The sequence below is a fragment of the Myxocyprinus asiaticus genome, chromosome 46 (genome assembly GCF_019703515.2).
Source record: "Myxocyprinus asiaticus isolate MX2 ecotype Aquarium Trade chromosome 46, UBuf_Myxa_2, whole genome shotgun sequence".
Taxonomy (NCBI): Eukaryota; Metazoa; Chordata; class Actinopteri; order Cypriniformes; family Catostomidae; genus Myxocyprinus; species Myxocyprinus asiaticus.
This window is the reverse complement of record NC_059389.1, coordinates 12,769,328-12,797,100: the sequence shown is the minus strand read 5'-3', so window position 1 is coordinate 12,797,100 and position 27,773 is coordinate 12,769,328. Positions and strand designations below refer to the sequence as shown.

The 27,773-nt window shown below is 38.5% G+C and overlaps 1 protein-coding gene across 17 annotated transcripts in view; it reads right to left on the bottom strand.

The window, feature by feature from the left end:
- mical2b (microtubule associated monooxygenase, calponin and LIM domain containing 2b) overlaps positions 1 to 27,773 on the bottom strand; it is a 78,942-nt gene that overhangs the window by 40,041 nt on the left and 11,128 nt on the right. For 14 of the 17 annotated variants that reach the window (XM_051689648.1, XM_051689655.1, XM_051689649.1 and 11 more), the window contains exons 2-7: positions 24,475 to 24,835; positions 18,660 to 18,867; positions 16,632 to 16,748; positions 14,948 to 15,049; positions 2,855 to 3,010; positions 2,038 to 2,138 (exon numbers count right to left, since the gene is read on the bottom strand). In XM_051689648.1, the coding sequence (XP_051545608.1) occupies positions 2,038 to 2,138; positions 2,855 to 3,010; positions 14,948 to 15,049; positions 16,632 to 16,748; positions 18,660 to 18,867; positions 24,475 to 24,738 (948 nt within the window). In that variant the 5' untranslated portion in view covers positions 24,739 to 24,835. Of the gene's footprint in view, positions 1 to 2,037; positions 2,139 to 2,854; positions 3,011 to 14,947; positions 15,050 to 16,631; positions 16,749 to 18,659; positions 18,868 to 24,474; positions 24,836 to 27,773 lie in introns of those variants that run through there. The other 3 variants (XM_051689652.1, XM_051689653.1, XM_051689646.1) reach the window with 3 other exon arrangements.

The window sequence follows — 27,773 nt, the reverse complement described above, 5'->3', positions numbered from 1 at the left end:
ATGCGGGAGTCTCCATGGTGTCATGCACAGCAAGCCACGTGATAAGATGCATGCATTGACTGTCTCAGAAGCGGAGGCAACTGAGACTTTTCCTCCATCACCCGGATTGAGGCGAGTAACCGCGCCACCACGAGGACCTACTAAGTAGTGGGAATTGGGCATTCCAAATTGGGAGAAAAGGGGATAAAAAAAAAATAAAAAATAAATAAAAAGAATCATTTATTTGTTATCATTTATTACATGTTATTTGAAGAAAAAATAGGAAATGCAAATAGGAAACGCCAGGGTGCATTTAAAGCTGAAAATGGCATGCTGCGGTCTAACCCAATACTTAAAAAGATTCACTCATTTGATTTATTCTTATTTTTAGGTATTACGGTGGTCCCCCAAAGTGACTCTGTAACCACAATAGAAAAACATTTCACAAATTTAATTGCATTATAAATATGAAACCAAGTGGCATTTGCAAACAAATTATGCTAGACTTTCTCAAAACTCATTTCACTTCTCTTTACCATTTTTAAATTACTTTTGACCAACTGGACACAAGGTAATTTTAGTGCAGATATTAAATCAGTTCCAAGTTCACACAGATGTCCTTGCAGAGTTTGACAACCAGAAAGTGTCCAAATACTTTGTCTTAATTTTGAACACAACATCTATTGTTTTATCATTTTAAACCAAACAAACTTCTTTTTGTGAAATATTTTGCATGAAGTGTGTTTGCGCTATTTTTCTTTAAAATAAATGCCACTAAGTTTTATATTTTGTTACATAATGCAACTGCATTAAGTGTGGTTTAAGTTTCCAAACACTATTTGGGGGTCACTGTAAATCAGTTTTCAGCAGCACAAGCAAGGGGCTACTAAACGTTCCAATCAAAGCATGGGAAAACAGTAAGGCCCATTTTAATGCAACAAGCAGCTTATATTAAGAGGATTACAGAGCAGCGGCATCAGTATGGAGGAGTAACGAGCCACGTTTAATCATCAGGACTTTTGCAGTTTCCACTGAGCATGCACAAAGCTGTTGTCTAAGGGCGTGAGATTTTAAGACTTCAGACGAAATCTAAACACTATAAAGAGCTTCAATCACTCAGCTGCCATGCTGTAATATCCTGCATCACTGTCTGAGAAACTATGTGTGATACAGAGGCTGAAACAGGGCTTCCTGATAGAGAAATAGTTCTCTCAATTGCTCACAGAGACTAAATAATAGTCTTCGTTATGCCATCTGAGGGCTAACTGTTGCTATATGGCATGTACACGCTTACAAAACAAAAATGACATGATCTGTTTTACATAATGGTGGGGACCTCCTATAGATTTTTATTGTTTTCAATCTAAACTAATTCTAAATATTACAGACTAACACTACTCAAAGCCTTAAAAAAGCATTTTTATGTACATGTGAAATAAGACATTTAGTCCCTTTATGAAGTTGTTTTTCAAGTGGGGATCATGGTCCCACATTGCAGGTTTTTTCAGGGTTTCCAAAATCGTAATAAATAAATAAAGACTATTTTAGGACCTTACAATGTGACATTATTTTAAATGACAATTAAACAAATTTTCTGGATGTTTTAAATATTTCTTTGCATTCATTTTATTTAAACAGAATACAATTTATTTTCTTCCTGTAAAGAATATAAACTCTTTTTCCTTTTGAATTTGGGGTGAAATACTATACGCCCTAGACATGTTCTTGATTAGTTTTATGAGAATAACCCTCTAATATCTTTGTAAGGACATTTGGTCCAATAAAGATATCAAACCTGTCCAACACACATACACAAGCATGGTGAGGAATGGATTTCTCAAGGGATGGACATAAAATGCAGTCACTGCTTTTTTTATTCCACAATAAAAAGGCTACTACTGTCTTTACCTGGCAACTGTGTATTTAAACTCCTTTAGGATATTTCACCTTGGCATTTCATGCTCTCAATAGTGTCACACTAAAGACACATCTCACAGTAACTAAGGTCAAACAATTCACAGTGAACTACTGTGATTTACACCAGAACCCACAACTCACATTGATGATCACTCCCTTATCCAGCAAGCTTTGTTTTTTTGCAGTCATGACAAAGTAGTGCGTGTTGTCCCTGTAATAGACAATGTTTTCCAAATCAATCCCTGTACAAAAGACAAATGAGATCCATTAGCGTGTTTGTGCAAATGACAAGCATTTATACAATGTATGCCTGTTTTATTCATGATGTATTATGAATTGGCTAAGATGAATGGCGCTCTGTTATTAACTTTGATGAGGCCATTCCAAATTATGTCTGTCTGTCTAAGAAGAATACAGTCTCACCTCTAAATATTAGGAGGGGTGCCATTATACACTAAAGTTAATTATATTTCAGCATTTGAATTATGATGCAATTTGGATTTTTTAATCATTCAAGGGCATGTCGCCATTTAAAAAATAATGCTGTCGGCAGAACATTGCTAGGTTTGCAAAGAAGTATGATATTATTTTTTGTCCTAGAAAGCAAGAGTATCATTTATGACAAGTGCCCAATTGCAAGTTGGGTTTTCTTATCTTAAATGATTAGTTCACCCCAAAATCAAAATTATGTCATCATTTATTCACCCTCATGCTATTCATGTTATTTGCGAGTCACCATTTACTTTCGTTGTATGGAAAAAATATGTAATGTTAGTGAATGGAGACTGAGGCTTTTATTCTGCCTGACATCACTTTTGGGTTCTGCAAAAGGCCAGAAAATCATCCTGTTACAACGGGTTTGTAACAACATGAAGGTGAGTGAATAATGACAGAATTTTCATTTCTGGAAGAACACCTTTAAGGGGTTTGTTGCAACCGGCTGCAGGTTTCATCATACCTGTCTCCTCCTTTAGCTCCAGGAAGAACTTCTGGTTGAAAATGAAGGCCACGCCGCTGATCTCCTCCACTTTGGCCTCAGCCGTGGTGTTGCGATTGACAAAGTTTGCTGTGATGGCGATGGCTAATTTTCCTCTGAACTCCTTCCTTTTAAAGCCTGCAGTAGAATTTGTAAGCACAATATGAAAGTCATTTCTAATCTTTCTTCACTGAGAACAAAACAGTTATTAGTTGTTTGGTAGTCCAACACAGTCGGTCTGTTCTATGGACATGAATAATATCTCAAATTGTGTGACTTGTTGTGTGTGCTAAAACTTTGCTAAGCAAATAAATGCTTTTTACCAGGTAGATAATAAAATCAGGCAACAAAAATCCCATAGACTTACATTGAAGGGATCTGAGCCATATCTAGAGACTAGAATATCTTAAAAACAAGAGGATGGTGTCTATTGACTTGGGCCAGTAAGTAACCACCTTAATGGCCCATAGCAACAGCATGGTTTCTGCTCACTGTCACTGTTAACTGAATTTCCCTGTTGGTACTACCACAGCTGTTGCCTAGATTTTGCTGACAAAAATACTGTAGGTTGGTTAATTGATAATCAAATAAACAAACACAAAAAAGTTCATTTTTAAAATGAAAGTTTTTTTTAATAAGCCTGTAAAACAAGTACGCTTACACAAAATATTCTCTATATTAGGACAGATAGCCCTACTGTATAAAGAATGAGACTTAGTGTCAAGTCAAACCGAAAACCACAGGTACAATTAAACTTAATGTGACATTTTTTGTTATTTATTCATTGTCCGTATTTCTTTATTATTATTGGCCGCCAGTGTATATCTGAATATTTGGTACTTACTTCATCTGGATGGACCATCTCAACATATTTACATTTTACATTTACATGTATTAATTTAGCAGACACTTTTTCCAAATAAAATAGAAGCGATTCATCCATCTGTATGGACCATCTCAACACATTTACATTTTACATGTATTAATTTAGCAGACACTTTTATCCCAATGGAATAGAAGCGATTCATCCTAAGGAGGCAGTAATAACAGAAGTGCTGTAATACAAAGTTGCAAATTGCTTAGAGAAGCACAAGTAGAGAGGAAGGTGAGGGACAGTGGTGAACAAGAAAGAATTTAGATTTTTTTTTTTGTAAATGAGAAAGAGGATTAGTTGGTATTTGGAAAATATACACGCACGCACGCGCACGCACGCACGCATCAGCCACAATATTAAAACCACCTGCCTAATATTGTGTAGGTCCCCCTCGTGCTGCCAAAACAGATCTGACCCGTTGAGGCATGGACTCCACAAGACCTCTGAAGGTGTCCTGTGGTATCTGGCACCAAGACGTTTGCAGCAGATCCTTTAAGTCCTGTAAGTTGTGAGGTGGGGACTCCATGGATCTTATTGGTCCAGCATATCCCATAGATGCTCAATCGGACTGAGATCTGGGGAATTTGGAGGCCAAGTCAACCCCTTGAACTCTGTCATGTTCCTCAAACCATTCCTGAACAATTTTTGCAGTGTGTCAGGGCACATTATCCTGCTACGGAATACCGTATGAAGGGGTGCATGAGGTCTGCAACAATCTTTAGGTAGGTGGTATGTGTCAAAGTAACATCCACATGAATGCCAGGACTTAAAGTTTCCCAGCAGAACATTGCCCAGAGCATCATACTGCCTCCGCCAGCCTGCCTTCTTTCCATGGTGTATCCTGCTGCCATCTCTCCCCCGGGTAAACGACGCACACGCACCCGGCCGTCCACATGATCTAAAAGAAAACATGATTCATCAGACCAGGCCACCTTCTTCCATTGCTCCATGGTCCAGTTCTGACGCTCACGTGCCCACTGTAGGCTCTTTCGGCGATGGACAGGGGTCATCATGGGCACTTTGACCGGTCTGCGGCTACGCAGCCCCACACGCAGCAAGCTGTGATGTACTGTGTGTACTGACACCTTTCTATCATGGTCAGCATTAAGTTTTTCAGCAGTTTGGGCTTCAGTAGCTCTTCTGTGGGATCGGACCAGACGGGCTAGCCTTCACTCCCCACTTACATCAATGAGACTTGGGCCCCCATGTACCTGTCGCCAGTTCACCGGTTGTCCTTCCTTGGACCACTTTTGGTAGGTACTGCATACATGCGTACTCTGACCTAGTCGTCTAGCCATAACAATTTGGCCCTTGTCAAAGTCGCTCAGATCCTTACGCTTTCCCATTTTTCCTGCTTCCAACACATGAAATTCAAGAACTGACTGTTCACTTGCTGCCTAATATATCCCACCCCTTGACAGGTGCCATTGTAATGAGATTTTAAATGTTATTCACTTCACCCTGTCAGTGGCTTTAAGATTGTGGCTGATCAGTGTATAGCGCATGCACGCACGCACGAGTTAGTTCCAGTCCTCGAATCTGATTGGATGAGGGATGTTCCATGAGCACTGATGGTCTCACACCATCAGCACTCCGATGCTCGTGTTTGTGCCGTTCTAAACTAAAGTGTAAGAGCAGTGCATATGTGTTAAGAGCTACTGTATTTGTCTCTTTTACATGCATTTTTTTTTTTTACATTACATATGTTAGCCAGCAGGTGGTGGCAAAAGATCATTTTTGTGTGTAATATGAGCCAGTTAGGTGATGTGAAGTGAATCCACGTCAGCCAGTGTTTACATAAAACAGCGCTCAGTGATTGCTCGTATTACTACTACACTACTAAAGCTAGGAAATAGCTTTAAACGAACAAGTTCAGCATTACAGCTCATCACAGCTGAGAGACACAACAGACTGATTACAGAACTCAAGGCGCTTACCTCTTACCGGATTTTCTACATTGGAGAGGACATGCTGTTTAAAATGGCGGAGGACATTGCGGTTTCTATAGTGAAAGACTCTTGCGCACTGGCTACTGCGAAATAGGGAGAAACACCCACGCTTTGATGGCTATGTTTCCACCGAGAAAGCTGATCTTCAGAAAGCTGACAGAATCTCTGCTTGGGTGTGGCAACAGGTGATCGCACACGCTCCATGTCTCTCTCTCTTTCTCTCTCTCACGCACACTCACTCACTCACTCTCTCACGCACATCCATCCTTGTTTATCCAATAACCTGTTAGAAACAGCACAAGCCGTGATACTATTTCTGAAGTGATATTTTTGAATTACTAACGAAGGCTTGTACGCATCATTTGGTTTGAACCTGCAACGGCAGATTCTGATCCGTCGCATAAGAAAATAGTTCCATGCACAAATGTGTTTTTTATGACTGTACTTAGTTTTTCCTAATTCTTTAAAATGTACTTGTTCATTGAACTGTTGTATATAAGCAACATCACACTCGCAATCATGCTATATGGCCCTAAATCAGTACTGCTGTGATTACCTACTGCACTCGGCCGCAGCCGAATCACAGCAGTGCTGATGTAGGGCCATATCGCACCCTTGCTCGTGTGATATTGGTTTAAAATATATATACACTGTATATACAGTTGAAGTCAGAAGTTTACATACACCTTAGCCAAATACATTGAAAGTTTTCACAGTTCCTGACATTTAATCATAGAAAACATTCCCAATCTTAGGTTAGTTAGGATCACTAAATTATTTTAAGAATGTGAAATGTCAGAATAATAGTAGAGAGAATGATTTATTTCAGCTTTTTTTTCTTTCATCACATACCTAGTGGGTCAGAAGTTTACATACACTTTGTTGGTATTTGGCAGCATTGCCTTTAAATTGTTCAACTTGGGTCAAATATTTTGGGTAGCCTTCCACAAGCTTCTCACAATAAGTTGCTAGAATTTTGGCCCATTCTACCAGACAGAACTGGTGTAAATGAGTCAGGTTTGTAGGCTTCCTTGCTTGCACACGCTTTTTGAATGAATGAATGAATGAATGAACGTACGTTACATTTATATAGCACTTTTCTGACACTACACTCAAAGCGCTTTACACATTGAACAGGGGACTCTCCTCAACCACCACCAATGTGCAGCATCCACCTGGATGATGTGACAGCAGCCATAGTGTTCCGGTACGCTCACCACACACCAGCAATTGGTGGAGAGGAGAGAGTGGAGTGATAGAGCCAATTAATGGATGGGGATTATTTGGAAGCCATGATAAGGGCCAATTTTTCAGTTCTGCCCACAAATTTTCTATCGGATTGAGGTCATGGCTTTGTTATGGCCACTCCAATACCTCGACTTTGTTGCCCTTAAGCCATTTTGCCACAACTTTGGCGGTATGCTTGGGGTCATTGTCCATTTGGAAGACCTATTTGCGAACAAGCTTTAACTTTCTGGCTGATGTCTTGAGATGTTGCTTTAATATATCCACATACTTTTCCTTCCTCATCATGCCATCTATTTTGTGAAGTGCATCAGTCCCTCCTGCAGCAAAGCACCCCCACAACATGATACTGCCACGCCCATGTTTCACGGTTGGGACAGTGTTCTTTGGCTTGCAAGCCTCACCCTTTTGAACATAACGATGGTCATTATGGCCAAGCAGTTAAATTTTGTTTCATTAGATCAGAGGACATTTCTCCAAAAAGTAAGATCTTTGTCCCCATGTGCACTTGCAAATTGTAGTCTGGCTTTTTTATGGCAGTTTTGGAGCATTGGCTTCTTTGGTGAGCAGTCTTTCAGAATATGTCGATATAGGGCATGTTTTACTCTAGATATAGATACTTGTCAACCAGTTTCCTCCAGCATCTTCACAAGGTCCTTTGCTGTTGTTCTGGGATTCATTTGCACTTTTCACACCAAACTACATTAATCTCTAGAAGAAAGAATGCACCTCATTCCTGAGCGGTATGATGGCTGCGTGGTCCCATGGAGTTTATACTTGCCTACTATTGTTTGTACAGATGAACATGGTACCTTCAGGCATATGGAAATTGCTCCCAAGGATGAACCAGACTTGTGGTGGTCCACAATTTGTTTTCTGAGGTCTTGGCCGATTTCTTTTGATTTTCCCACGATGTCAAGCAAAAAGGCACTGAATTCGAAAGTGGGCCTTAAAATACATCCACAGGTACACCTCCAATTCAGTACACCTCCTATCAGACGATAATTTTCCAATTGTCTAAAGGCTTGACATAATTTTCTGGAATTTTCCAAGCTGCTTAAAGGCACAGTTAACTTAGTGTATGTAAACTTCTGATCAACTGGAATTGTGATATAGTCAATTAAAAGTGAAACAATCTGTCTGTAAACAATTGTTGGAAAAATTACTTGTGTCATGCATAAAGTAGATGTCCTAAATGACTTGCCAAAACTAAAGCTTCTAATATTAAATCCGTGGAGTGGTAAAAAAAAAAAAAAAGTGTTTTAATGACTTCAACCTAAGTGTATGTAAACTTCTGACTTCAAATGACGTGTGTGTATGTGTTATATATAACACATACACACTCACACACATATATACATACTATACTAATATATATTAGTATAATGTGTGTGTGTGTATATATATATATATATATATATATATATATATATATATATATATATATATATATATTTGCAAGAAAAAGTATGTAAACCCTTAGGAATTACCTGCATTATAAATTTGTCTTGAAATCTGGTTTGATCATCTAAGTTAATGACATCAACAAAAGCTATTTATAGTCAGGAGTTGGCAAACCTGCCATCCAATTAATGAAACAAGATTGGAGGTGTGGGTTAGAGCTACTTTGACTTATAAAAAGCACTCAAACATTTTGATTTAATTATTCACAAGAAGCATCTGCTGACGTGGACCATGCCTCAAAAAGAGAGACATCAGAAGACCTTCGATTAAGAATTGTTGCTTTGCATAAAGCTGGAAAGGGTTAAAAAGTTCTTGAAGAGCTTAGATATTCATCTGTTGCAGTTAGACAATTGGTCTATAAATGCAGACGATTTAGTACTGTGGCTACTCTCCCTAGAAGCGGCCGTCCAGCCAAGGTGACTCAAAGGGCACACAGCAGAATGCTCAATGAGGTAAAAAAAAAAGAACCCTACAGTGACAGCTAAAGAATTGAAGGAATCATTGGAACTGGTTAACATCTCTGTTCATGAGTCTACTATACTGAAAACATTAAACAGGCATGGTGTCCATGGCAGGACATCATGAATGAAGCCATTTCTTTCCAACAATAACATTGCGGTGCACCTGAAGTTTGTCAAAGACCACCTTGACACTCCACAACTCTACTGGGGAAATGTTTTGTGGACTGATGAAACGAGGGTTGAAATTTTTGGGAAGAACACGTAGCGCTATGTATGGCATAAAAGGTGCACCACATACCAACATGAAAACATCATCCCAACGGTGAAGTACAGTGGAGGAAGCATCATGATTTGGTGCTGCTTTGGCACCTGGGCTGCTTGCCATCATAAAAGGGAAAAAAAAAAAAATCCCAAGTTTATCCCAACTAAGAAGTTGGGTGATGCAGCAGGACAATGACCCTAAACATCGAAGTAAACACAGTATAGAATGGCTTAAAAAAAAAGAAAATCCACCTTTTGGCATGGCCCAGTCAGAGCCCAGACCTTAACCCAATTGAGATGCTGTGGAATGACCTCAAGAGAGCTGTTCACACCAGACATACTAAGAATGTGGCTGTAAGAAAGAATGGTCTAAAATTCCTTCTGAACATTGTGTAGGTCTAATCCGCAGCTACCAGAAACACTTGGTTGAGGTTATTGCTGCCAAAGGAGGATTAACCAGTTTTTAAATCCAAGGGTTCATTTACTTTTTCCACAGCACTTTGAATGTTGTAATGGGATGTGTTCAATAAAGACATGAAAGATTATAATTGTTTGTGTGTTGTTAGCTTTAGCACATCGTGTTTGTCTATACTTGTAACTTTGATGAAGATATCATCACATTTTATGACCAAAACTTGGGTCTTTCCAGCCAACCCTGCTGTTGAACACAACATCACTGCGCAGCTGGGTGCAACTATAGTAACGCCTTCCAAATCGGTCAGAAATCTAGGGGTAACCATCGACAACAGACTAAATTTCACAGACCACATCTCAAAGACCGCAAGATCATGTAGATTTGCACTCTACAATATCAGGAAGATAAGACCCTTCCTCTCTGAACATGCCACACAACTGCTTGTCCAGTCACTTGTCATAACTAGACTGGACTACTGTAACGCTCTCATTGCAGGCCTCCCTGCATGTGCAACTAGACCCCTCCAAATGATCCAGAATGCAGCAGCACGTCTGGTCTTTAATGAACCAAAGAGAGCACATGTTACACCAGTCCTTGTCTCTCTCCACTGGCTACCAGTTGATGCACGTATCAAATTCAAGGCTCTGATGCTGGCATACAGAACAGTCACTGAGTCTGCTCCAGCATACCTAAAATCATTTATGCAGAGCTACACGCCCACTAGAAGCCTGCGTTCGGCTAAGGAACGTCGCCTTGTTGTACCAACACAAAGAGGCACCAAAACACTTTCCCGGACTTTCAGCTTCATCGTACCACGTTGGTGGAACGACCTTCCCAACTCCATCCGTGAAGCTGACTGACTCTCTGTCTTCAAAAAACGACTAAAAACACATCTTTTCCATGAGCACTTAACCAAATTATTCTGTTTTGAATACTACTATGATGCTAGTGATACTTTGTAATACAGCACTTTTCATACCCACTGTCTCCTAAGATGATTCGCTTATGTTTTCCTCTCTTGTAAGTCGCTTCGGATAAAAGCGTCTGCCAAATGAATAAATGTAAATGAAAATGCAGAAAACCAGCTAATTCCAAAGGGTTCACATACTTTCTTGCCCCCGTGTGTATATATATATATATATATATTACTTAATTTTAAAAATATTAACTTGACACTGAAGCACAGGTACTTTTAAAATCACTACAAGATGATAATAACATTCAGGTCTTTACTGAAAACATTCGGGGCTTAATCCCCAGTACCCTGGCTACCTCTAGCATCGCCTAGGCCGAGAGGCACAGCGTGAATGTACAGCTGTGAAATGCCATATACTCAAGGTTTTCATTTTCACCATACCTCTCACATCACATCGTTCTTTACTTCCGAATCAAGTTTGTTGTCATTACAACATTTGGCCAGGGTTCCCAACACACCCATGATGACATGACAGTGCTAGTGAAGTCTTAAAGAAGCCACATGTCTTTTGCACCATGGTCAATCGGTTTATGCAAGCACCCTAGTAAACACGCAGATAAACACATATCTGGGTTGTGGTCAAGAAAATCAATAGATAAATGTAATTGCTAATGCAGCATTTTGACAAGAAAAAGTGCAAGACCTTTCAGGTCCAAAATGTAGGCTATTACACCTCACTGATACACCTCAAAAGTGTTTGCACAACAATAATTACGTAAGGCAATCTTTGCACCCTCCTGTGTGATAGCAGCAATATTATCTTTTCCTTTTATGGAAGCAGACAAATGCCAAGCACTCTTTTACCACCTCTATTCCACAAAAACCACATGTCTGTTCACAAGCAGTTTGGATGCTTCTGGGTGTAATTTGGCACAACAAGGTTCAAAGGTTTCTTGTGCTAACTGCAGAGGAATCTAAGACTATGTTTACATACTACCACACCATATACTGTAATAACATACTACCATACTACTATTATCATTTCTGCAGCATATGGTAGATGTACTGTGCACAGTATGTACATTTCCATTTGCATGGAAATCCTGGATAACCTACTACATTTGCCAGAATGCAATCTGCTTGACCTGACCTTCCATTTCCAATTTGATGAATGAACCAGATAGTAATAACCAAATCCTTTTTTATTCTTTTAACATCACTTTCTTGACTTATTTTTACCAGACTGCCAATTGTTAAAAGACATTATAAACACAAAATTGGATTTAAAAGGTTTAAGAACAGTTTTTATTTTCAACATAACTGGATACCACTCACTGAATAAAACACGCCATGTGTTGAGCTCATGTGACAAATGTAGTACATCTGTACATGTGAGAACAATGTAGCATACTTCTGTTTGTAAGGGTTGTTGCATAATGAATTCTGTTCCATGTACTATACAAAAAAAAAAAAAAAAAAAAAAAAAAAAAAAAAACAGTATAAACTGCACAGTATTCAATAAGTTAGTATTACAAGATTAACCGTGTCAGCAGGAAGCAACAGAAGGTGCCCGCTTCACTCCTCCTGTGGCTAGTTGACAAACATTCAGTCAAAGACAAAGAGTTCTCTCGTGTTCTGAATGGGAATGGGTAAATGAATGTGGGACACCAACTTTTTGGAAACTGGAGTCACTGGTGCAATTTGCTTGACTGAGCGAGCATGTTAAGGCCTTTTAGCAAGTTTTTAATGCTTGAGAGACAAATGATGTAATACAATCAATTTCTATAAGCTGGAAAAAAGGCACTAAATATGTCTGAAAGCAATAAATATGGAATATACATAAAAACACAGTTTGTTCTCAGGATACAGAGTTAATTGGTCTAAATCCGAAGCTTTGGCTACTGCCCGGTAATGGCTTTTCAGCCGGCCGCCTTCCAGTGGCGTATTTGGGTATTTTATTCCCTGCAAATTTGTGTGATTTAGTTAGAGTTAATTTTGACCATTTAATAAAAAGGTTTGAGCGATGTGGGCAGGTGGGCTTCATTACATTTATCTATGACTGGGAAGGTTAATGTTATCAAAATGAATTGTATTCCAAAATTTAACTACCTGCTACAGTCTCTCCCTATAGATGTCCCCCACTCTTATTTCAAGCAATTTGATAGCATAGCGAAGCCCTTCATTTGGAATGGTAAATGTCCCAGATTACATTTCAGTAGTTGCACAGGCCAGCTGACAAAGGTGGGCTAGGCCTACCCAAGATTTTGTTTTATTATTATGCATTCGGTCTTAGACATTTGGCTCATTGGTCGCTTCCACCTGAGAGAGCCCCTCCTTGGTTTTGTATTGAACAGGAAGTTCTTGCCCCTATTTCGCCATTGCAAAGCATCTCTATCAAACTCACCAGAGAAGTTAAATCACACCCCGTTATTTAGTTCTTTAGGTATTAACAGCTGTGCCACCTGCTCTGTACTATTTTTGGGAGTAGCATACACCCCCCTAAAGCGGCAGATACTCTGGGAGTGGTGATTACTGCTTTTGGAAAAGGTCATGAGGCATCAGTGTATTACTCCCTGCTAATTCAGAGTCTGGGGGACGGAGCTTTAACTTCTATCAAGAGATTATGGGAGAAAGATTTAAACTTGGTATTGGAGGAGGGAGTGTGGGCTAGGATTCTAAAAAACGTCAAGTCCGCATCTAGAGATGCCAAGGTGCCCCTTATGCAATTCAAGATTTTACATCGATTCTATTGGACCCCCTCTAGATTGTATAGGCTTGGTCTTAAAGACACACCCACCTGCTGGCGATGCCAATCAGAAGATGGAGACACAACCCACGTTTTTGGTGGTGTGTTAAGAGCCAAGAATTTTGGTTGAACGTTCAGAGTTTTGTGTGTGATGTATTGGGCACTCACATTTCATTTTACTCCAGACTCTGTATTTTAGGCGATGGGGCAGTCATCAATATAGGGGATAAACACATAAAAAAAATTGGGTCCTAACCAGTGTTATGATTGGCAGACAAATTGTTTTAAGGGGATGGAAGTCGGCTGGAGCGCACTCATTTCAAGAATGGTGCACGGAGATGGGTAGGGTGGCGGCTTTCGAGGAAGTGTCATGTAGAAGGCTGGGGAACTGGGATTCGTTTGATGGGAAATGGGGCAGCTATTTGCCGTTTTTGGAGGGCTCTCGGGGTGGGGCAGTGGAGAGAGAAGTTTAGTTTTAAATGTGTGTAATTATTATGTTGTTTTTTTTTTTGTCTATAATCATGTGTGACCACAGGGATGTTGTTGAGGGTCAGGGTGGGGTTGGGGATTGGGAGCGGGAGGGGTAATAGTGGGGGTTAAATGTTGATTCTGTGTATATTTGTTTTGCTTTTCTTTGTTATCTATATGAATCAATAAATACATTTAATCAGAAAGAAAAAACAGACTTCAAGTGTCATTTTCTGGTGGATGATAATTGAGTCCGCCAAGAGAGTTGTGCTTGTGTATGCAAAGTCGACACCATGGCTGTTGTTCCCGAGGCATTGCTATGTGATTGCTAAGGTGAACTGGGTATCATCAGAGACTATTTAGCAGAGACGGGCCACTTCTATTAAAATGAATGTGAGAAATGGTAATGATCAACGGTCAACAGATGTAGAAAGGAAGTCTCGCCTTACAGGTAAAAGAGCCAATCACCTTTTACTTTAAGAGAACACTTATGCACATTAGCTTTATAAGCCAGGAAATGTGTGGGGTTTTTTGCAGAAGAAGCACAATTTATAATACCAGTTTTGTTAGATTTTACTGCTGATTTAAAATGTTTTTTATCTGAATCTTGACAAAGCGTTTGAGATTTCGGTCTTTCCCCATTCAAGTACATAGGAGCTGTTCTTGTATGTCGCTTGTTAGCATAGAAAAATAGCTGCTCGAGAGTGTTCCAAAGATGGCTGCCGAGTGGTCTGACTAGCTGGAAAGATGAAAGGTATTATTCATATCCGTTGCACAAACCACACAAGATGAGTTAGTGCTGAGGTTTAATACTTAAGGTTAGAGTTTTGTTAAGATCCCTAACCCTACATTTAAGCAAAAGCAATAGTAATACTTTCCTTAGCAAACACTACTAATTATCCCATGGCATCATAACTTGATTTAAAGGGGATTCAATACGGGAAATTTATTTAAATAATTGTATTGCTACTCATTTTAGAAAAATGTCAGATAGGATCAACATTTATTCCAAAGGGAAGTACCATTTCAGACTGAAAGGATATGTTTGTATAGATGATATGATAATTTAATTAACCAGTGAACTTCCTCTATTTGCCAAAGAAAGAAGTGGAGTCAAAAAGATACTCGGATGAGTATCCTCCAGCAGATTTGTTCCCACCATGAAATGTCTTGAGTTCAAGCATTCAATTTGATCAAGAACTATTAGCTACGTACGTGTCAACATTTAGTTACTCTGTTTGGCAAAAACTATTTTTGTATTTTACTACGTGCTTACCATCAAGAGTGCTTCTCCTTCCATCCGCTCCAATTATCACATCAAACTCATAATCTGAGATCGGGTGATCAGCCGGACGGATCTCAGCCCTCCATCCTGGCCCTGAAATGCAGACACCCGACTGGTCAAATTCAAATGGGACTTAGCAGAAAATAAATAAACTTAGGTTGTCCTTTCTTTTGTTTACCACAGTTTTAGAGTACTACCAGCTTAGCATGCCTTGTACCAGTAGGGGCAAATGAATGATTACGCCATGTGCAAAGTGGCCATTCACCAGGGGGGCTTTGCAGATACTGGAGAACAGCTAACTGTATCGGAAAATAACACCCTTCGTTTTCTTTCCATGTGTAACTACATCTATAATTTGATTCTAAAGCCAATGGTGCTCTTTTGACCAGCAATGCATAGCAGGAGAGGCGCTACAGACCCCAATGACCCTTGCTCTATATATAGAATAGAACTGAGGGTTTATCATTTACACAGTGCAGATTGGTGAGTGCCACTGACGTGAAAGAACGCCACAAACCTTCTCGGTATCAGCCTTGATGCACACATGCTGTTATCTAGTGGGGTGTCAATTTTCATGATCTGGTTTCTTTCTTCTGCAGAACACATAACGAAGACTTTTAGAAGAATATCTCAGCTCTATAGGTCCATATGAATGGTGGCCAGAATTTTGAAGCTCCAAAAAGCACATAAAAGGCAGCATAAAAGTAATCCATATGACTCCAGTGGATTAATCCATGTGTTCTGAAGCGATCTAATCAATTTTGGATGTGAACAGTCCAACATATCTCTCTTTTACACTATAAATCTTGACATTAGCAGTCTCTGATAATCAGGATATCAAGCTCGATAACACTTTTTAGCACCATCTAGCACTCAGCACATGCATCAAGCTTTAGGAAGTGTAATCAAGCTTGAAATCATTTTGTGCCTAGAGACTGCAATGGCAAGATGTACACTGAAAAAGAAGTTACATTTTAGTCTGTTCTCATCCAAAATCAATTGGATCGCTTTGAAGACATGGATTAAACCACTGGAATCGTAAATGCTGCCTTTATGTGCTTTTTGGACCTTTAGAATTCTGGTCACCATTCACATGGACCTATAGAGCGGAGATATTCTTCTAAAAATCTACGTTTGTGTTCAGCAGAAGAAAGAAAGTCATACACATCTGGGATGGCATGAGAGTGAGTAAATAATAAGAAAATGTCTCTCAATACTTTGACATTTAAGCCCCATTGTGTATTAAAACTACATAAAGATACTTCCATTGGTCTATGACCAGGCGCGGACTGGCCATTGGGAGAACCGGGACTTTTCCCGGTGGGCCGGCCGCGAAATGGGGCCACATGGGCCGCCGCATTATGCGTAACGCACCTCAAAACGGTGCCGCAATATGCGGAAGGGGACAGCGATATGCAGAAAAGGACAGCAAAGTCTCATCCGAAAGACTTTGCTTTTTTACAATATAGTGTACCCATGATGCACAATAAATGTGAGCTAAGGAACACAGTGTTCAATGCAGGGACAACCAGAGGGACAAGCTTACATAAGATGTATGTTCCTGTCCTCGGAAGCAAGCATAGTCTGCTAACCTTGATATGAAATCCTCAAAGCTAGACCTCCGACTACCCTATCTGAATGCATGCAAGAAGACTGATGCTGATTGGTCGATTACCATTAGTCCCTTGGTCCTCAGGCGGCTCCAGAAGTTTGACAAACTCCACATTGATGTGTACCTCCACCCCAACAATGAGAGCGATCTTTAACAGCATGAGCTGCAGCTGACGAATACCTGAAAATAGAAGGTAGTCACAATTCAACCCACTAGGAAATCATTTTGCAATGACCTATTGCTGGTGTTGGACACAAATTCATTTGCCCAATAGAACGCTACAGTTGGGTTTCAGAAATAAAAATCCCATTCATTTTCTGGGAACTCCAAGGTTGTTAATTGACGGTATATGTTCTGTTGAAGACATCTGTTCTCTTTATTTCAATATCATAAAAAAATCCTGTTTATTAGTGAAATCAATTCAGATGTAATTCAGATGTGAATGATAAAATCCAGTCGGATTCCCTAGACTCTCAAACTGCTTATCAAAATAAATCAAGAGTTTTATATTTTTCCATCATTTTAAATTCTATTAAGTCATTCGCAATACTTCATTCCATCATTAAAGATGTCAAGTACACAGTCTTTTTGTTTGATTTTCAAATGCTTAAAATTACTTCAAATCAAAGTTTGTAATGTTGTGATTCACCTTAGAGCTGATTGGTTTGGTTCATAGCTTGGCACTGTTGCGTTCAATACAAGCTTAGCTGGTGTTCCATAATATAAGAGACACATTTAGGGAGTGTTTCCTGCACCACTATACAGCAGCGATACAACGCAACTGCCGATTCTACGGTGCCAAGGCAAAAGACATGATATTTTACCTGAGTTGTGAGTTTGAAGTCTGAATTGTTTTTTTATGAATTGATTGATTATGAAATACTGGGTACCACAAAATAATATAAAGTCAACAACTTGTCTCTCAGGGTTGGGAAAATTACTAAAGTAATCCACTACAAATTACTAACTACTTCTCTAAAATTATAATCAGATTACTTTACTGATAACTTCACAGAAAAAGTAATCACATTACTAATTACTTTAAGTTACTTTCTAAAAACCTTGTCAGACATTTTTCTGTTTGTCCTCTCAACAAATTCCGAATAATGTCCATTTTCTCCTTGTTGTCGGACACCCTTTCGCTGTCACAGAAATTCAGACGTACATATGAACATAAGAATTCACATTTTAACTGCATTTAAAAGTAATTACTTTCATCGAAAGTCAGATGAAAGTTTACATTAGATTACAGACATTCCATGTTTTCAAATTTGTGCCATTTTTTTTTTGGTTGTGCTGCTAAACAAACTTTTAGACATTAAAACTGGGAGACAGAGCATAGAGTGGCCCAAAGCCAGACAGCAACCAATATCTTCAGAGAGATAAGCAGGGAAAACGATTTGCATAATCCTGGCTGGATTGAATGTTTTACATCTCTTTTGGATGGGCTGGCCTCGCGTTATCTCAGGAACCAGAGGAATATATCAGACTTACAATGGGATGGGCTGGCAGAGCTTGAAAGTGATAGAACGTCAGAGTGTCGAAACTTAAAATCGCTTCGTGCAGGCTCATACACAGATCCCTGCATGTGATAACAACATCTATCATCACAGGAACCTCTAGTGCATGGTCTCTGGCTAGGTTCCTACTGTGAAATCATATATTATTCTCCTGTTATGGTGTGTGTACTTGTCAAGTGGGTGTACTGGTAAGGAATATGAGACAAACACAGTCAAGTACTGTAGTATTGTAATTAAAGGTATAGTTCGCACAATAATGAAATACTGTTGCCATTTACTCACACTGTTGTTCTTCCAAACCTGTATAACTTTCCTCTAAGGAACACAAAAAGAGATGTTAGGCAGAATGTTAGCCTCAGGCACCATTCACTTTCATTGCATTGCATTTTATTTTATTTTTTTACTATGCATTGAAAGTAAATGTTGACTGAGACTTAACTCTTGTTTTCCACAGAAATAAGAAAGTCATACAGGTTTGGAATGACATGTTGGTGAGCAAATAATAATAGAATTTTCATTGTGGGTGAACTATCCCAAAATTGTATTCTTGATTAGAGCAGATGAGACCTACTGATGTGGTCTATAGATCCGGCGCAGAACTTTCCATAGAACTTCTTGGCTCCAAGGTTCCTGAGGTCATGGATGGTGTAAGGCCAAAGATGCAGAACATTGTTCCTGGAGAAGGTGTCCCTCTTTTCAATCACCACCACCTTGGCTCCCAGCAAGGCTAACTCTATTGCGGTGCGAAGGCCACAGGGGCCGCCACCAATAATGAGACACTGTGGAAACACCACATGGTGACATTAATTAAAGCACTTATCATCAAGACCAGAAGTTCATCAAGAGCAGAAGTTTGACAAATGTAGCCAACAAACTGTTCTGGGGTGTACTGAAGTGCTTAAACCTCTTCATATAAGCTTGGATTTCTAAGGAGAGCTGCTAAATTACCTCTAGATACATCAACTTCCTGACTAATCAAAACTTAACCAAACGAGTCCACTCTATTGGCAAAATAAAATGGAATGATTTCATTCTTCCCACAATACAACTTAACTTGTCACTTCAAGTCATGATCCAAGCAAATGTAAACATAAGTATTAAACAATGGGTGCTATATGGAGTTTTTAAAGAGTAGGACAGCAATGACGCAGTGTATATTGAGACTGCATTATCTGTGTGCAAAAACAGGCAGACGTCTCTACTTGTCTGTCACAATAGCACAGGGATTATGACTGTAGTTAGATTCAGCAATGGCGATACTTGTAGCGCCATGCACTTTGAGAAAATTAGATAAATGCTGTGGTTTACTTGTCCCAATATGGTGTCTACAATGACATATCCATATAAGGCTGGATTAAAAACAGTCATAAAGTGGCAAAACAGTTTAATTGCACTTTTATTGCCAGCTTTTAATTGTAAGGGTGTGTATGGATGAAAGGCTGAAGAAAGAAGATAATATTATTGAACACAAAAGGGATTGCTGCACTAACTTGTATATGTTTATATAAGGTCTGATAAAATTTTAAAGGCTTTGAGTAAAGTAATATTTTGACCAATTATGTCTCCCTTGGTAATTAGTTTTGCCTCAGAGAATGTTCAAAGTATGTTCATTGAAAGAATACCATTGAGATGGCCCCATTTCCATTGTAAATGCCTCACTATAAACTCGATTTTTGCTTTTTTTTTTTTTTTTTTTTTTTTTTTAAAGAAAAGGGAAAGGAAGCAGTCAAAATACTTTTTGTGGCAATCAACATTATGCCACAAGTGTTGTCGACTGAGCTTAACTGTTATTGAACCTGGACTATTCCTTTAATGTCAATTGGATTGATGGTCTCGACTTCCTTTAAAATGAATCAATCTGCCCATGTTTCGTGTGATGCTCTGGGCACCAGCTTTTAACATCACCGTGAGCATCTGTCTCTTTAAATCATCTTCTTTTTTGGCATTTAGGAAGGCAGTTCCCTGCCAAGGCAGTGATACAGTGTTAACAGCAGCTGACCTTGCATTTAAAGCCAAGCTGAAGAATTAAAATCATATTCTGTCAAGCATGGAAGACCACCAGGAGAGCACAATCTGAAAATGGGGCAACGCAAATCTGGCAGTCATAAAATTCATACTAAGCACAGTCTTTGAAAAAAAATAAAAATAATAATATTCACCAATTAAAAAAAAAAACTAAAAAAAAAACTTTAAAGTCTCTATAATGCATAGAATAGACCACTGCTGTACCTAATGTAGTTGTTGTTCTTGTGGGGCAAGTCAAAACTTATTTGGGAGGGATAAACGCAGGATTAGGACGACAAAGAACACGATGAGAAACACAAACATATGCAAAGAACAATGACATGCTCCATGACAATAAGAACAGCAGCAATCCTTGTAGAGACTAGCATGAAAACACCCCAAATAAATAGCAACCATAAGCCCAAAAGCCACATTTACATAGCAGTAGTATTTAAGCTCTTTAACTGTGACACTTTAGTGCAATACTAGTATGCTTCAAGGTCTCCATTCCTTTCAACACCTTATCAAGCGCTCATGAGGTCAAACAGTCCAAAGACACTCTGTAAAACCACTATGCAAAACACACAAGAAATCTTATCGGAGATTGACTCTTCTATTGACTGCTAACAAACGTGCAAACAAACACATGCACAATAATGCAGTAATTCAGTTATTGCGTACTGGACTTGGAAGTCAAAATCAAATAAAAATTGACCAGTTATAAAATGCACATTCCTGGTCATATTAAGCACAGTAAGTACATGTTAATCCAAATAATATTAAAAAAGTTAGACTTTGTAATCTTTTATCAAAACTAAATAACAAAAATAATTTGCTTTGCTAGCAAAAAAGTTTCTTTTTGAATGATTTGATGAATCCCTCTTTCTAAACCCTTCCCTCTAACTATCTAGCTCCATTCTGGTAAGTAATGCCCATTTTCAAGATCAAATCGATTCCCGATGGAAAAAATAGTCCCGTTTTACTTTTTTTGTTGTTTAATAACCCGCTTCACTCGGAAATACATCAGCTTAAGGCAGTGTTTCCCAACCACTGTGCCGCGGCACACTAGTGTGCTGCCGTGGAAAATGATCAGATTCCACAAAATATATCAGGGCTCTGGACTGAGACAAATTTTTCAACCATTTTTCCTAACAGTTTGATTTAACTTTGCAAGAGGTCGCATTGGTGCGACTACAAAGTTGGCTGACTCTCTGATTGCGCTCTGTCGTTTTTTTGTTCCGTATGAGAAATATAAAACGGCAAATGTTCCAAACACGAAAGGAAACAGCTTTACCCCGGATCAGTCAGTGCTGCTCAGTGGACAGATAAGCGCAGAGACGTGCATTTACACGTGGACCGGTCTCGAGCGCTCAGCCGCGCACATCATCATAAACAGAGCTGCGAGAAGCACGGACTGGGTCATGGATTCTGCATTGATTATTTGTTTAAAACCTCAATATAAAAGCCCATAATGTGTTGATGATTAAACCAGTTTAAAATTGTATTAAACGGCACCAACATTCTAAACAGCATTGAAAAGGAATAAAAGGAGAAATCTGCACAATGAACAGACAGAAATTTTAAGGTTTCAATCCACACATCACAGATATTAAAAAATATATATATTTACCATGAACTTATATTAATATAGTAGTGAGAATACAATTTAATTTCAGAATGTGTTTTTCTTACGAAAAGTGCCATAATTTGTTTTATGGTTACTGCTAATCATGGTTATACTTTTGGTTACTATGATCTTATTGCAAATGCCACAGTTAAAACTATGGATACAATGGAAATTTCCTTCTGTGTAAAATGTTTTCTAATGCCCTCTGATTGTAGAAAAAGGCTTTGTTTGTCTTCAAATGACTGTATTTTATTCATCAAGATCCTGATAAAAAGAAACCGTGAAAGAAAACTAATTTTCTTTCAGTTGGACTGGTGTGATCAAATCAAATGCTGGTGCGACCATTTGTAGAATTTAACACTGGTGCTACCACTCTTAAATGTTAGTCTGGAGCCATGTAAATAAACAGATAAAAAATGATTTGCTGTGGCATTGCAAGAATTAATTTGCAAGAACAAATCTGAACAAATCTAAAAATAAGATGCAAATTTGTTGTTTTATTCATTACCCAATTAGCACTCTTGCCACCTGTGATCTCATTACCGTACCTACGTGACTTGCGTTTTTGTATAGCCGAATTTCAAACATTACGAGTAAACACGCAACTAAAATGGACAGAAAACATGGAAGTTCTTGAAAAGGAAAACCATCAAAGATGGTTATGTGGGACAGAGGGATAGAAGTGTGCCATGAGATTTGTTTAATTGTAAAAAGTGTGCCGTGGCAGAAAAAAGGTTGGGAAACACTGGCTTAAGGAATTAAAATGGGTTGGGAATGGCATTTCACACTGACTTTGAACAGCCCTGATTCTATAGTTACGTGGTAAACGAGACAGATCTTTTCAGAAGCTAGATAGCCTACACTCGCTACATTATGTAAACCCAGATCAGACTGGCATGCCACTGTGGCAAACAGATCATGCCACTAGCTATATTTCTATCCAAGTTGTGAACTTAATTCATGCAAAAAACCATTATATTCCAAAAAGTGTGCAAATAAAGCTGCGTTCAAAAGAACAAAATCGTCACTTACGAAGAATTTGTAGCCACTGTCACTCTTTTATTAATAAAATATTTGCAGTTTAGAGCATTCAGACAAAACACTGTAAAGAACTTTGTCTCACGTCTGGGAGCGACAGTGCGCCACACAGTTCTGGGAGCACTGTGTGTGTGCGTTCCTCCTTTCTTATGTCTTTGCTGTGCAGATCTATAATATATTTTTCAAAAGTGTCAATTAACCTGCTCTTTGGCAAAGTCCACATTTGTATTTGAATTATTTGCTTTGCAAACTCTTTGCATGCTTTGAATTTTCTAGACACTTTATTTCAGGAAGACCAGAGCAACATTTCAGATGCGATGATTGGTCCGCTATTTAGTTCAGTTATGAATGAATTATTCAGTGACATTACATTTTTTATGCGCATCTTTTATTCCTAATAAATTCAATAGGAGTTTATTCGGTAAATGTGTTTCCATCATAGTTTATGCGCATTTCTTCTTATCGATTAAAAAATTTTAATCAACCTCAAACTATCTTTTACGTTTTTTATGTGCATTTTGGAGATTTTATTCGCATCTTGGCGTTTCCATCCAGCAGTTTTTATGCGATATCCCAAAATGCGCATAACAATACATGGATGGAAACCCAGCTAGTGTTAAGGCATTAATAAATCATGCGTTGATCCTCGTTGATACTTGAACAATGAGGATAAGACACATGGTATTTTAGTAGAACAATTTCCTCGTCCAAATGCTACATGCGTCTGAAAGCAAAAATGACAATTCAAAAAAATAGATATTTTAGTCCATCTGTAAGGGTAAACGCTTTGGCTACTCTACATGAACAAAAAAAAAAAAAAAATCCCAAAAACAGACTCATGTGAGTAGTGACCTCCTAAAATTTTACCCCTTCAGTCCACTGGTCAACTGCAGTGGAAAAATGGCTTAAAATGTGCAATGTTGATCCAAAACAGCCCTCTTTTCTTCTTTAAATTTTATAAATAGAATAAATACAAAACCAACAGAGCCACAACAAAAACTCTGAGAAGAGACAGATTAGTCAAAGTGCTTTGACTAACAAATGTGGATATGAAAATGAGTTCTTGTTTTACCAAATCCTCTGCTGGTACGTGCAATTTCAAATCTCTTTAGTTTACTCATGGAGCAGAGTTGTTTTTCCTCATCATTACAATTCATAGAAATTAAACAATGGCATACAGAGGAATTTCACTAGTCCGACACAAGTTTTGCGATAAAACAAACAATTAGCCTACATCATTAATTAAGCCTATTTTTTCTTTGATTTGTAGGAAAAAAAAAATATCCTCAACATAATAAAAATGTTTCTGAACCAAGTTCAATACTAACTAAAAAAAAAGATTATGAAAACAATTTTCATTTTGCCAAACAGCCCTAAAAATGGCCACTACTAAAAAAAAAAGTTGTTGTTTTTTTAACTATTGGTTGATTCTATTACCACACATGAGTCCTAATAATAAACATCAGAAATTTCAAATTTCAGTCCCTTAATTCGGTTTATAAAAGGTAAATTTCAGATAGAACACCTAAGGCAATAATATACATTTCTTTAAATTCCATTCCATTTTAATTCTGCTTCTGCATCATTTTTGTGAACTCAATTAAAATTTTATTAAAATTAATTGAATCAGAATTTAAAAGCCATTCTCAAATCGTAATGGAGCACAACCCTGAAGGACATAACACAACTGTACAACTGCAGAGCTCTACAGACTTACCTTGGTGTCCACGCAAACTTTGCCCTTATTGTACTCCTTGTGGCTGGCTCTCTTGTCCAGTTTCCCCCAGAGGCCTTTGGCCTTCCAGTAGGTGACTGCAGCTTTCAGGCTGCTGTAGAAGCCTCTGTGGTCAGCGGGGTTCAGCTCCAGCTGCCTGCTGAGGACGGTGAAGGCCTGCAGGGTGCCTTTACAGGTGGTGGCCTGCACAAAGTTCTCAAACAGCTGGCCGGCTTGAGACGTACGCTCATCCTCCGTCTCCCCCATCCCTCTCTCACTCTCTCTCTCTCTCTCTCTCTCTCTCTCTCTCTCTCTGATGGCAGGAGATTCAAGGGGTTGTTGATGCTGGCATTCCTTTCTAAGACTGGAAGAAGAAAACGAAAAGCAGTTTATATGTGTTTCTACACCAGGACAAACATGCCATAAACTTCATCCATAATCTCCAATTAGACATCTGTATGTGAAAAACATCCTATATATGGCTATACAGTGTGGTAAAATGACTAAAAATGGTAAGCGGTTCACTTTGGCTAAACACATTTATTGTTTTAGGGCTCTGATTGCAGTTTGTTGAAGTTGTATATAGAGGTCGACTACCTCAATAGAACAGCGCCTTTCTTCAAAGAACATACACTACTAGTCAACCGCTTGGATACACCTACTCATTCTTTATCATTAATATTTTCCACACTTAAAAATTATAATAATTAATGATAAAAAAGGAAAGAGTAGGAATTCTGTAGTGACCAAAAATGTAAAACATGTTAGCTTCTTCAAAGTAGCCACCCTTTACCTAGATTACAATACTGCACAATATCGACATTCTTCTCAACCAACTTCATGATGCATCCTGGGATGCTTTTTTAGCATAATAATAATAATAATAATAATAATGATGGAGTCCCCATATATGCTGGTCACTTGTTGCCTGCTTTCCCTTCACTCTCCAGTCCAAATCACCCATTTCTAATTGGTGACAATTTATATTTATCTACAAAGTTCATTTAAAAGCTTTTTAGCTCACATATTTAGATCAAATGGTCTTGAAGACAATGAGAAACCAATTCAGTTAAGTGCGTGCAAACGTTTGACTGGTAGTGTAGACATATCAATTACTCTGATATCTTGGGTAACTGGACCATGAAATTCTGGTGGTAAATCAAATGAAAATGTTCTACATATTCAGCTAAGTGACACATATAGCATGTGCTATAAATCAGGCCAGAAGTGTCACGATAACTCAAGAGTTGAGTGCTTGAAAGGATTACTGCATGCAGAGCAAAGCAAACTGGACAGAACAAAGGAATGTTCAATCCTGGAATCAGGACACACAGTTTGGACCAGTTGTACAGAAACTATGAGCAAAAAAAAATACTTGTGTACAACACTACTCTTTAAGGTGGCCATATTCTACACTTGTGTGGAATTGGATTTTCTCAGTAAAGTCCACTTATAATATTAGTCAATGTTTCTTTCAACTAAAACAGTCCTAATTTAGTTTTACATGCCCATTTTCCACCCTCTCTGACCCTTGGACTTAAAACCGGATGTTTTTGTTTCTGTATCTTTAAGAACTCTACATGTAAAGGACCTCTGTTCTCACCTCTGTGAAATTGAGTAACAGTTGTTGAACACTTATGATATGTTATAATGATATGTACGGTTAATTTGTGCGGTAACATTCAAATGTGCTTCGACATCAATACTGTAATGATTTATGACACTGTCCAAACCAGACGTGACGCAATTAAGATTTCTGTTTAATTCAAATCCCAGAACAGAACATTTTGCTAGTCACTTTGTTTGTATTTCTGCGGCATCACACTGGGTAGCCCCGCCCACACCAAAATCTCATTGGTTCAAAATCTGACTTTACATAATAGAGCTGTTCAGCCGTGACATCAATTTGTAGGTGAACACGGAAGGCTAATTCTTCATGGGTTCCCATGGGATTTCCTATGCTTTTTTACAATGAGGTTTTTAATTTGAGTAAATTAAGGACTATGGTAAACATTACTTCAAGATACTTGGACATTTTGTTCTACAACATAAGTTACATAAAGTCAAACCTCAAACGTGCATTTTGAAAAGTATCTTGCTAACAAATTGCTAAATAAAGGTCTACAACTACCACAAGCATGTGAGTGTACGTGCCTGATGAAACAGAAAAATGTTTGGTCCTTATCTAGCAACTTGTTAGCAACATACTTGTTTAAAAAACACGGCGGCTTCAAAATTCACTTTTGGGGTATGACTGTGTAATTTATGTTGTAGAATAAATCGTTCAAGCATCTTCATGTATAAAAAAATAATAGGAACCCATGGTGTGAAAACACAAAATCAGGTGGTTGATTTTGGACAACAACCTGAACATCTCGATTGTACATCACATATGTTCTGACTGGTTGTAATGTCATGCAGCATTTTATGCTTTCAGTATGGACAAACAAATTACTTTGTTGCTTGAAACATGTTGCGTCATGCCCAGCAAGGACAGTGTTAGTTTTCATTAAAAAAACTTTAGTCAGGAATTAAAAAAAAAAAAAAAAAAAATCAGTTGTTTTCTCGACATATGGCTGATGGGGTGAGTTTTCAGGAAACCTGTTTGAAAACATTATTTTTGCAATGGAGCCGCTAGTGGCGTAGAAATTACACACTTCGAACTTTAAAAAGGGAACATTGTGTGTTTTTCAATAGAATAGACTAAACAAAATCAGAATCAACATGTTGGGTGCATCTCAATCAGCTTAGTAGTTCTGTAGTCAGCTAGGGCACTGATCAGGGAGTCAGCCATTTCTAGGGCTGTTCCATTCGCAAAATCGTTTCAGTGCATTAAAACGTTCACTCACTAAAATGTCCCAGAATGCACTGTTAAAACCAGAGAGCATTGTTACTGGAAATGTCATATCTTCTTAAGTCTCTTAAGTCATTGGAGGAAAAGCACAAGTTTAAATATATGATATCAAACACGTATTTTCTCTTTATAAAGAGATCTAATCAGCCAATCGTGTAGCTGCAGTGCAGTGCATAAAATCATGCATATACGGGTCAGGAGCTTCAGTTAACGTTCACATCAACCATCAGAATGGGGAAAAATGCGATCTCAGTGATTTTGACCATGGCATGATTGTTGGTGCCAGACGGGCTGGTTTGAGTATTTCTGTAACTGCTGATCTACTGAGATTTTCACACACAACAGTCTCAAGAATTTACTCAGAATGGTGCCAAAAACAAAAAACATCCAGTGAGTGGCAGTTCTGTGGATATAAATGCCTTGTTGATGAGAGAGGTCAATGGAGAAT